This window comes from Lactuca virosa, chromosome 1, assembly GCF_052849685.1.
Source record: "Lactuca virosa cultivar CGN04683 chromosome 1, Lactuca_virosa_CGN04683_v6, whole genome shotgun sequence".
Classification (NCBI taxonomy): Eukaryota; Viridiplantae; Streptophyta; class Magnoliopsida; order Asterales; family Asteraceae; genus Lactuca; species Lactuca virosa.
In genome coordinates, this window is record NC_136426.1 from 252,260,066 (window position 1) to 252,271,670 (window position 11,605).

Genomic DNA, 11,605 nt, shown 5'->3' on the forward strand with positions numbered 1-11,605 from the left:
TAATTTTACCAATAATCATTGATTTTAATGTTATTTCAGTCGAAAAAGAAAGACATAGATTAAATGTTAGTGATTAAGTCATGTTTTTTGAAACTATTTACTCAGATTAAGTAAAAAAGAACAAACATATATGCTTTACAGGTTAAATGCTCAACTTATTAAGCAAAGTAAAAAAGAAACAGTACATTAATCACACATACAATCTTATTTGTAGAGATAACCACAATTATATGTTTTATAGGTGCTTGGACTTATGATCAGGATGCATAGTCAAAGATTCCACAGAAAACCCTAAAAAAGGGTATATATACAAACCTGTAGTCAAGAAAGGTCTAAATTGCCCATATCTAGTTCAGTGTATAGTATTTTCATATTAATGATAACAATAGTAAGATTAAGTTAATGGGCAAATGCTATTATTAGCCATGAACCAAATAGCAACTCAATACATATCTCTCCTATGTGGAGAAAATAGATAGTGCAGCATATTACAAACACACAAGTTATCAAATATACATACTCTATTAAAGTTGGACACAAAATTACCAACTATATTGCTTCACGAGTACTATAATTATAAACAAGTTATCAAATATACACAAGAAGCTTGTACCTTGTAGGGGTTTATTCCACAATCTTGTTCATAAAGAGGATGAACATATATCCTCAACCCCATCAACAAGCATAGACACATAAACAACACCTCCATTGTTTTCAGGAACTCGGAGCTCCAATCTCCAGTTCCAAGCTTTAGGCTTTAACAATTGTAGATAATGTAATCGAACTAAATTCACTATTTGGATTCAATAACTCATATGTAGATTAGGATAAATCGGATTCAAGAACAGCAAGTGGGGCAACGAATCAATCCGTTTTCATTGCAATCTGGGCAGCGAATCAACTGATCTTCATCTTCATCAAAGACTTTCTTGCTTCCACTACAATTCGCACAGGGGATGAATCGAACATCTCCACATGCATCACAGACCTGCCATGGCCCAATTGCACGAACAGGAAGCCCTTTCAGAAGCTTTGCCAGCTGACCAGTCTCGTGAAGCTGTTTGATGACATCTGCGCCGCCTATGTAATTTCCTTTGATGAAGACTTGAGGTAAACTCACTTGTTTTTCACCCAAGACACTCAAGAGCTCCTTTCGATATGAAGAATCCATTGAGATATCTCGTTCGTCGATATGAACCCTAAAAAACTTGAGAATCATCCTTACAGCGTAGCAATCCTCATAAGTCCTTCGAATCCCTCGTAAACTTGTGAAGTAAATAACAACACGATCTTCTGTTCCAGGTAACCGAATCGGAGTAGATTCATATGGAGATGATAGGGAGGCAAGTTTAGAATCTGAAGAAGAAAACGACTTCTCCGATTTCAATTTTGTTTGAGATTGAGAATCATCGGATGAGGGTTTCGATGCTTTCCGTGCCTCGAAGATGCTACAGAGGGCCCTGACCTTGCCTTTAATAGAATCAAAAGATGAATCGGAGACTTTCTTGACAGATGCAGTACGTTGGATAGAAGAGTAAGGATAGGGTTTTACAGGGAAATCGGTGGACGCCGAGTTTATGGTGTAAGATCGATTATAGATCGACGATGATTTCTGGTCATCGGAACCATACATCTTTACGTTTCTTCTGCTCACAACAGCTTAGCTTAATCAACTTGTAAACTCGAATTCAGCAACAAAACTAGCGTTTTGAGTCTAAAAATTAGGGTTTTCGTTAGAATTGGGGAAAATAGCTGGTGGTTTGGCGGAAATTTTGCAGAAATTTTGATAGGATGCCTGAAATTGTGGATTTGATGTTGTTGGCGTGTATTCAAAGCAAATATAGAATGAAAAGGATATGCCGCGGAGCTTTTTGAAAAGTTGTCATGAGGTCGTTGTTCATGTTTGAGGACCCTTTCCTACTTTGATTTTGGGCACAACGGTTACATCACACATGTTCTATTTGGGGTTTCTTTCTTTATTGTGTTGTGGATTTGGTTGGAAGTCAAAATTGAGTTGCCCTATCTAATTTATTAAAGTTTATTAGCTATGTTGTATCCATCACTCATTTTAATTTCGAATTTTAAAATCCAAACTCTTACTTGGATTTAATATGTTTCCTTCTAATGTCTTTCAAATCTCAAGACTAAATTAGGATTTTATCTGTCGTTCATTACAACCATAGTTATAAATTTAAGAAGATGAACTCTTTCCGTAGCAATAAAAACTTAGGAGGTCGTAAGTTGTCAAACCACAAAAGTAATGGACAAAACCATACATAGTAACTTAAGAGGACTTAAGTTGGCAAAACACAAAAGTCAGGGACCATAATCATGCCAAGAAAAATGCTTAAAAATAAGCACCAAAACCGAAATTATGTTGAAAGTATTCTGTATAGGCTTAATGTCATAAAAAGACTTAAGTTTAGCAGAAAATGTCGGTTTTACCCTTTGATATATTTTTGGTTCGTTTATGTCGCAAATTTGACATTTTTTTTTGTCGGTTTTGCCATTTTTACCTGTAATAACAGGTTTCCATGTTATCATGAATTATTTTTTGCGAAAAAACTCTTAAGTTTCCAAATATTTTGCAAAAAACCTTTAAGTTTATAAACATATAAAATATAAATATATATTCAAAATTTGATAAACTAAAAAGTTTTTAAAAATTTAAATGTCAAAAGTTTATATGAAACTAATATAAGTTTTACTGTACTTATATTATGAAACCAAAACTGAAACTTATTTTTAGTTTTACGTAATGTAAATTTTATATTGGTTCAATATAAATTTTTTATATTTAAAATTTTTTTAAAAAAAAGTTACCTAGTTTTATCAAAATTTGAATATATACCTTAATTAATACTTAAACTTTTCAAAGCAAAATTAAAAAATGTATGTTAGGTATAAATTAACTATGCTAAAATAGTTAAACATATGAATAATATGACATTAGTTAACTTCAATTAATTTTTTTAAAAGTAAAATAAAAATATTAATATGTTTAAAAGGTTTATTTCAGAAATAATAATGTATCGTATTTTTCATAATAATAAATATATTTATATAATAAATTAGACAAATATATTTATATTTTAAATGTTTAAAATGTTTGTGTTTGTGTTTTAGAAATAATAACTTATACAGCTATATTTATTTTTATAAAAAAATGATAATATTATTATTTTTGAAATACAAACCTTTTAAACATAAAAAATATTTTCATTTTCCTTTAAAAAAAAATAATTTCATGGAAATTTTGTCACCATATAGTGACTATAATCACCTCCAAAATTGTTTTACGAGCCATGAATATATACAACGAATCTAAAAAATATGATACATTATTATTTCTGTAGTACAAACCTTTTAAACATATAAATATTTGTATTTTCCTTTTAAAAAAAATAATTGAATTTAATTAATGTCATATTATTCATATGTTTAACTATTTTAGCGTAGTTAATTATTAGCAAACAGACGTTTTTTAATTTTATTTTGAAAAGTTTAAATATTAATTAAGGAATATATTTAAATTTTGATAAAACTAGGTAACTTTTTTAAAATTTAAATATAAAAAGTTTATATTGAACTAATATAAAATTTAGCGTACGTAAAGCTAAAAATATGTTTCAGTTTTGGTTTCATAATATAAATACAGTAAAAATTATGTTAGTTTGATATAAACTTTTGACATTTAATTTTTAAAAACTATTTAGTTTTATCAAATTTTAAATATATATTTATATTTTATATGTTTATAATCTTAAGGGTTTTTTTTGCAAAATATTTGGAAATTTAAGGGTTTTTTCGCAAAAAATAAATCATGGTAACCTGAAAACCTACTATTACAGATAAAAAGGCAAAACCGACAAAAAATGACAAGTTTTTGGCATAAACGAACCTAAAATCTGTCAAAGGGTAAAACCGATGTTTTCTGCCAAACTTAAGGATTTTTATGGCATTATCCCATTATGTATACTATAAGGGTAAATATGAAAGTTTAGAAGATAAAAGGGGGAAAATAATATTTTATAAAGTTCAAAGTGAAGGGTGAAAGTGACATATACAATAACTTCAGTTTATATCGTCAAAATTAAAACGTATTATATGTGACACAACCCATACATAGAAAACATATACAAAAATAAGCACATAACTGATATGTCTTAAATTACACATAGTTTAAGAGATACATTTTATATTTTTCTATGTGTTTTAAAGATAGTTAATACTTAATTGTTATAAATTTTTATTTTGCAGATTAAAAGGACAATATGATAAATTGAAGTATTAAAAGGCTTATTTCATATATATTTTCGTAGCTTGAAGATTTAGAAAAAAATAAATGAAGATAATTCCAGAAAAATAGAAGATTTTGAAGATATTTGTTGATATTCACAAATCGCGTCGCAACTATTATTTCTCACTGCGATCCAGAACCTATAAATAAAAGCTAATTTCGTCTAAACAAGGAAGAGAGAACATAGAGAAAAGAACATGGGAGCATCAAAAGACCGAAAGAAGGGCAGAAAGATGTCAGAATGCAAAAAATATTCTACTTTTGGTTTGCAATATGCCCAGTTTTCTAATTATTTTAGTTATTTAGTTTTGATTATGGACTAATTCCCAAGACTTTTGATTAGATGTAGATGATCTATTTTGATTTTGGTTTAATTCACTAAAAGGATTTTGATAGTTATTTAATTTATTATGTTAATGCTCATTTAAATATCCGTGCATATTGATATTGATTTTGTTATGTTTATGTAACTGAGTGCATGATTTATGATTAGGTTCAGACTATGTATCCAATCAACTGTTTAGTTAACAATTAGGTGATCAAAGTTGACCAGTTGATGCATAGACACATCTGACTAATGGAGACATCCCTAGGTTAAACATAAGAAACGTAAGCTAATATTCATGATTAATCCAATAACTTGGACAACTTAAGAAGTTGCTATTAACCATGAGACTAATCATACATATTGATTCATTACATAATATGAACAAATAGATTGAGTCTAGGAACTATCATTGCTGGTAAACAACTTAGAATTATAGGATTAGTGACTTGACCATCCAATCTAATCAAATTAGGAATCGGTGAATATCTATCCGAATTTTATTGCACTTCATATGATTTAACCATAGTTATATAGTGATTTTAATTCTAATCAAAAGTATCATTAATTATTAGTATTTTAATTCACTTTAATTCAGATGTACTTTGTCTATTGTATTTAGTACACATCGATTTTTTTTTTGAGTTCGAGACCATTACTTATCATAACTTTACTATTCTTGATCAGATACACTGCCTGGTGTTGATAGTCAATTTGATCAGTTACGTTTTAATATTTTAAAACTATATTTGTATTTTAAGATTATTTTTTATAGACTATCCATTACACATAAAGTTTTTGGCGTCATTGTCAGGAAATTGATTTCAACTAAATAATAAATATATAGGAAGTTTTTCTGTTTAAATCTTTTATTTTTGTTTTCACAAATTTTCTCGATGCAAAAATATTATCGCACCGCTATTCTAGGTATTTTTATCGTAGGTCTCGACGAGATTTATTAATCTAGGCGAAATTTTATCTTAGAAACCATATTTTGCATAAACACATTTTTTCAGTTGACTAGCTGCACCTTTATTTAAATTTTGTAGAAACTATAAGAATATTAGCTCATCATCGACTCTAAACGAACCAGTTAACGATCCAGAAAAGATTATCAAATCAGGAAAAGAAAGGAACATAAGACAATAATACTAGAGATCCTGATAGTCCAAAGACAGAAGATAACAATATGACAGAAAGAACGAATCCGGAGTATAATACGATGCGTACTAGTGAAAGCAGAGGCTCTAGAGTAAGAAGGCCGGATCTTCAGAATTTAAACTTTGAATTGAAAGGGCAGTTTTCGCATCTTGTAAAGGAAACCTCATTCGCTGGAAAGGACCACGAAGATGCCATCTAACATGTAGAAGATGTCATAAAGATTGTCGAATATTTCAACATATCAAATGCTTTCAAGGATCAAGTTATGTTATGAGTTTTCCTATTACACTCGTAGGGGAAGCTAAAGATTAGATAAAAACAACACCATTTGCAAAAAGTTCTACTCTGACCGATTTAAAGGAAAAGTTACTTAAAAGATTTAGTCATCCATCAAAGATTGCAAAGAAGAAAGATGAAATTAAGAATTTCCAACAAGGAGACGAAGAAACATTATATAAAGCATGAGAGCACTACAAACGAATGTTGCAAAAGTGCTCCCAACATGTCCTTAACGATCATCAAGAGGTACAACCCTTTTACAATGTTTAGATAGTGCAACTAGACAGATAATAAATATTAGGGGACCAATAACTAAGAAGTTACCAGCTGAAGGAAAAGAAATCATAGAAGAGTTAGCACAACATTCACACAAATGGTTATCCATTAGAGACCCTTTTGTTAGAAAGAAAAAGGAAATAAATAACTCTGATGAATTAGAGGCTTTGAATGTTAAGGTTGAGGATATGGGTAAGATAATGAGAAAAATGTCTCAATCTATACATGTTATCCAAATAGGGTGTGATAATTGTAATGGACCTCATCTCGCTAAGGAATTTTCCTAAGATACTTTAAGTATGAAACAAGCAGACATATGCTATGCAATATATAGATATGAACCTAGAGCAAGAAAAGGATGAATACCTCACGATGAATACATAAAAAAAGGGAAAATAGATACATAAAAAAAAGGGAAAATAGGGTGTGATAATTGTAATGGACCTCTTGTTCCCCGACTTCTGCCCATAGTCATCTTCCCTCGATGGCTCGGGAACCGGGACTTCTACGCCATGGTGGACTTCATGGTCGATGAGTCGCTGGGCCAGGCGTTTGGCGCTATCGAATGTGGCTGGGTTAGAAGACAACACATCTCCTTGGGTCGGAGCAGTCAGACCCCAGATGTATCTTTCTATCTTCTTGCTCTCCGGGGTAACCATCCCGGGGCATAGAGCTGCTAGGTCGCTGAACCGGTCAGTGTAGGCCACTATATCTGAGCTGATCATCTTGAGCTCCCATAGTTCTTGTTCCAGCTTTTGTACTTCGCCCCTTGGGCAGTATTCTTCCAACATTAACTCATTTAGGTTCTCCCAACCTATTGAGTTAGCCAATGATAGGGTCAGTGACTTAACATGGCTGTTCCACCATGTTAGGGCTTTTTCAGAGAAGGTGCAAGCAGCAAACTTCACTTTGCTCCCTTCCGGGCACGAACAGATTTCGAAGACCGAATCTGTTTTTTCTCGAACCATCGCATCAGAGCGATGACTCCACCATTTCTGTCGAAGGAAATGAGTTTGCAGTTCATGAAGTCCTTATACGAACACTCCCTTGGGTGTTCGTGGGTATCTCCGTGGTTGGTTAGGTGAGCACCGCCACCAAATCCACCGATACCACTTGCACGAATTTGGGTTAGGGCGGCTGTCGTTGCTGCTGTTACGGCTGCCTGAAAAGCAGCTAGGTCGAACTGTGGCGGGGGTAGTGGCGGTTGAGTTGGAGTTATCGGAATAGTGCGTCTGTTCGATTTGCGAGGAGGCATCTTTGCTAAAAGAATACAAAGATGAGATGGAATAAGTCTATAGCAGTGGACACAAGCCAAAAGCTGCAAAGACAAGGTTATCCCAGTTCTGAGTGTATCGGGTCCTGACTTCCACAGGGTACTAGAAACAATTCATAAAAGAGTCTATACCTAATAAACTCTATGAATTTGAAATGGCTATCCTCGAATGAATATTTGTTGCTTGAATAACTGTTACCAGCTGCATGTAAGAAAATAATCCTAACACATAATGTGAGCAGTGTCTCCACTCGCTCATTAAGTTAACAAGATTATTATTTATTAGTGTGACGTGTAAGACGTTTTGGTTACTTCGGTTGATCCTTCTTTGAAAACTTCTCCTGAACTTTCTCTTGTTCCTCCTGGATTCTTCTGTTGTCTACTATGAGGAAGTGGTTACATCTATCTGGGCCTGTCGTGCGAGAATGGAAGTGACTAAAGAATCTATGAGATTTAAGGTAACTTTATGGGGTGATCCTTACAGAGTCCTCCTATAATTTCACAATGTATACAAGTTGTATATAACTTAAGATTAAATAGACCTTCGAATAAGTGATCCTACTCCAAAAGCACAACCAAACAAGGAACAGGTAGTGGAGCGTAGATCACAAATTTTAAGTCTATAAGATCTCAATTATATAAAACCTTGGGAGTATACATTGTAAGATTATAGACCTATCCGTAAGGGTCTTTTAAGTTATCATGTAAGTTGTTTATATAGTGCCTAAAATACTCCTATAGTATTTTAATGTAATCTTCTTGGTATGTTTCAAACTTGTTATCGCGTTATAGTATCGTAGAATACTCCTATAGTATTCTAACTCTAATGTACTTGATCTAGTATTCTCTTGACTGGTGTTTAGGTAAGTTTTAAGACTGTTGCAACACCACATCACTCCCAAACACATGTCGGTCACATCTCGAATGAATATAGTTGATCAGGCTATATTGATCCTAGCTATGATTACATAACTGTTCAGGTTTGACGATAGTGTTCAATCTTTAAATACTTTAGTTCTGTTCTTCTTGTGATACTTGGTCTAGTATGTACATGTATAAGCAAGTAGGTATATTTTTATAACTTATCGTTATACTCTTAAACTATACCATTATCCAGAGCACTTAAGCCCCATTGTATTTATAGTTGTATATCTTTTATCGGTTGATATACTTAGTTCACTATAAACAATGCTCTGATACCAATCTGTCACACCCCAAAACCGGAACGACGGAAACGTTCGGGGGTGGAGGACGTCATGTTTAGTATCACAAGATATGCATTATAGTAAGCAAGTAATGAACAACCATTTCATTAGAAAGAAAGTGTTTACAATGTGTGTGTTCACAACCATAGAATTCATAAGCAAATAACAAGACAAGACTTGAAGCTATTATGCTCCATCTTCTGAATTCCCAGCACGAGTACCTGTCTACTAGGCTCCTGAGAATACAAGTTATTTGAAAGAGTTGATCAGAAATTAAGCTGGTGAGTTCATAAGATTTTAGTGATGTAAGTAAGTTGTAAAATGTATTTGAAAATGTAGTTGTAAAATGTTGTAAGTTGTAAGTTCTGTTTAGAAAAGTTCGTCTGTTCCTCTAGAAAATCCTATATTTCCTACTTTAATGGAAGTTAAGTAAAATGGCTCTACAATCCCTTCTATGAGTACTAAATGGATAAAAGTTATATAAGACTCAGAGTAAACAAACAATCGATTGTGCACATCTGCCCTAAGGCGGAAAGCACACGTCCCATTGTTTGTTTGATCATTGTGGTATATAACCCTGGTGTATTCACTTGTTACTCATGGAGGTAATTGCAATGGTTCCTTTATATTTAATGAAAAGATTCTTTAAGAAAACCCTTATTTCTTATAATAAAATGGTGACCACAGTGATTACTTCTATAATCACTTAGTTTATACTGGCTATATATGATCTAATATCGAATAGATAGTTAATTGGGTGAATCTGCCCTAAGCCCACAACCAAACAAGGAACAGGAAGTAAGGCGGAAAACACACATCTAACTACCTGTTGGGTATTAATGATATATAACCATGATGTATAAACTAAGGTATTATAGAGTCAATCACCTAAAGTCCTTTAAGTTTATACGGGTTTAATAAAATGGATTAAACCCTTTACTGGAAAGTTTCTAGTTTTGAATACCAAATGTTCTAATCTGGAAAGTATGTTTTGTACTAGAAAACTGTGCATTGACTTTGTGTCCTATGACTTGACCCATACCTGGTACTCTTATGATGACTCAATGTATACTGGAGTCTAAACTAGTCTTTAATCCCAAGTTGGTAAATTAAAGGTTTAAATGTGAACCCATATGTAACTGAGAAGATATATTATTATATTTCATCACCTCGTGTCTGCTAACCCAGACACGTGTAATCGTACTAAAGTTAACACAAACTTGAAAGATATATTTTACGTGCTTTTCCCTGGTACTTAGTGTGGTGTGCTTTTCCCTGGTACTTAGTGTGCTTTTCCCTGGTACTTAGTGTGGTGTGTTTCTCTCTATACTAGTTATAGTATGTTTCCCCTTTGTACTTGTTATAATATGTTTCTCTATGTATCTGTTATAGTATGAACTGAACACTTAAACTATACCTATTATAGTTTACTAGTAATGTACTTGAACTGTTGTTAAAAAGACACTTTTATCTACGAAGTTATGCTTGTACTTTAAAAATGGAGTTCGGCTAAACTATAAAGCAACATAACTTTAAAAGAGATTTTGAAATGTTTTGATCACTTATAATAGACATAAGCATTCTTTTGAAAGATGTTTATGACAAAAATTTACACAATTATCATTGTGTTCAACTTGTATTCCCCCCTTAAAAGCATTTAAAACAGTTAAAAGATTCATTACGGGGTATGAACTCACCTGATGTGGGTGATTCAACGAATACGCGTGTAAGGATGAGAAGTTCCACGAATGAAGTCTCGAGACACAACAAGTCCTAAATGACATACATTGGCACATATTGACATAAATATAGTGCTTGGAAGCAACCAAATGCAAGGAAACACCTCACGGGACTAGGAAACACTTTGACCAAGTGTTGGAATCACATGTGATTGACCTAAAGGGTGTTTATGGCCATGCTGTGATGTTTACGGCCATGTGTTTACGGCCAAGGGAGTTTATGACCGTAAACTCATGGTCAAAGATGCATATGAGGGTGTTTGAAGGCTAGGGAAGCTTAAGGGAATTTTGCTCTACACAATGGTGAGAAAGACCAACTCAATGGAGAGAGTTGAGGTGTTTACGGCCAAGGGAGTTTACTCCTGGCCGTAAACTCTCTTAATGGTCCCATTTAACTTCTTAAAGGTATGGAGTCTCAAGGGTTCAAGTGTTCTAAGGTTTAGCAAGGGTCTAGAAGTGTTTAAGGTCCAAAACTTGACCATAATTGGAGTTTACGGCCAAGGGTGTTTACTCTTGGGCCGTAAACTCTCTAAATGATGAGTTTGGTGATGATTCAAGGTCTTACAAAGCACAAGGAAGTGTTCTAGCCTCAAATCCAAGCCTTTGGAAGAGTTTATGGACAAAATGGCACCTTTATAGGGGTTTACGGCCATGGGAGATGGCTTGGCCGTAAACTCCTTTTGGTCATTCATTCTTGTTGTTTTCAAGGTCCTAAGCACGAACCTTAACTGGATATCAAGTATAGGGAAGAGTACTTACGATATAGAGGCTTGAAATGGTCGATTTTGGCCAAGAACACTAGTGTGTGTTCTTGGTGAAACTTGAAGATTTGAAGATCTAGTTAAAATGAATGTTTTCATGGATGAAATCAAAGAGTGTAACTAGGATATGAAGTGTAACAACAAATCAAGGAAAGAACACTTACGTTTTTGATGATCTAAGATGATGAACTCAATGATACTTGAGAGGATTTGGAAGTGTTCTTGAGTTGGAAATGAGAGAATGAAGAAAGTTGAAGGATATAAGCCTATAAGGAGGGAGTTTACG

At 33.2% G+C, this 11,605-nt stretch overlaps 1 protein-coding gene across 1 annotated transcript; it reads right to left on the minus strand.

Moving 5' to 3' along the window:
• Positions 1-394: 394 nt before the first annotated feature.
• On the minus strand, positions 395-1,964 carry LOC145166093 (Glutaredoxin family protein). The gene has a single exon (XM_079085023.1). The coding sequence runs from the start codon at positions 1,631-1,633 to the stop codon at positions 839-841; it is 795 nt and encodes a 264-aa protein (XP_078941149.1). The 5' UTR covers positions 1,634-1,964; the 3' UTR covers positions 395-838.
• Between the last annotated feature and the right edge of the window lie 9,641 nt (positions 1,965-11,605).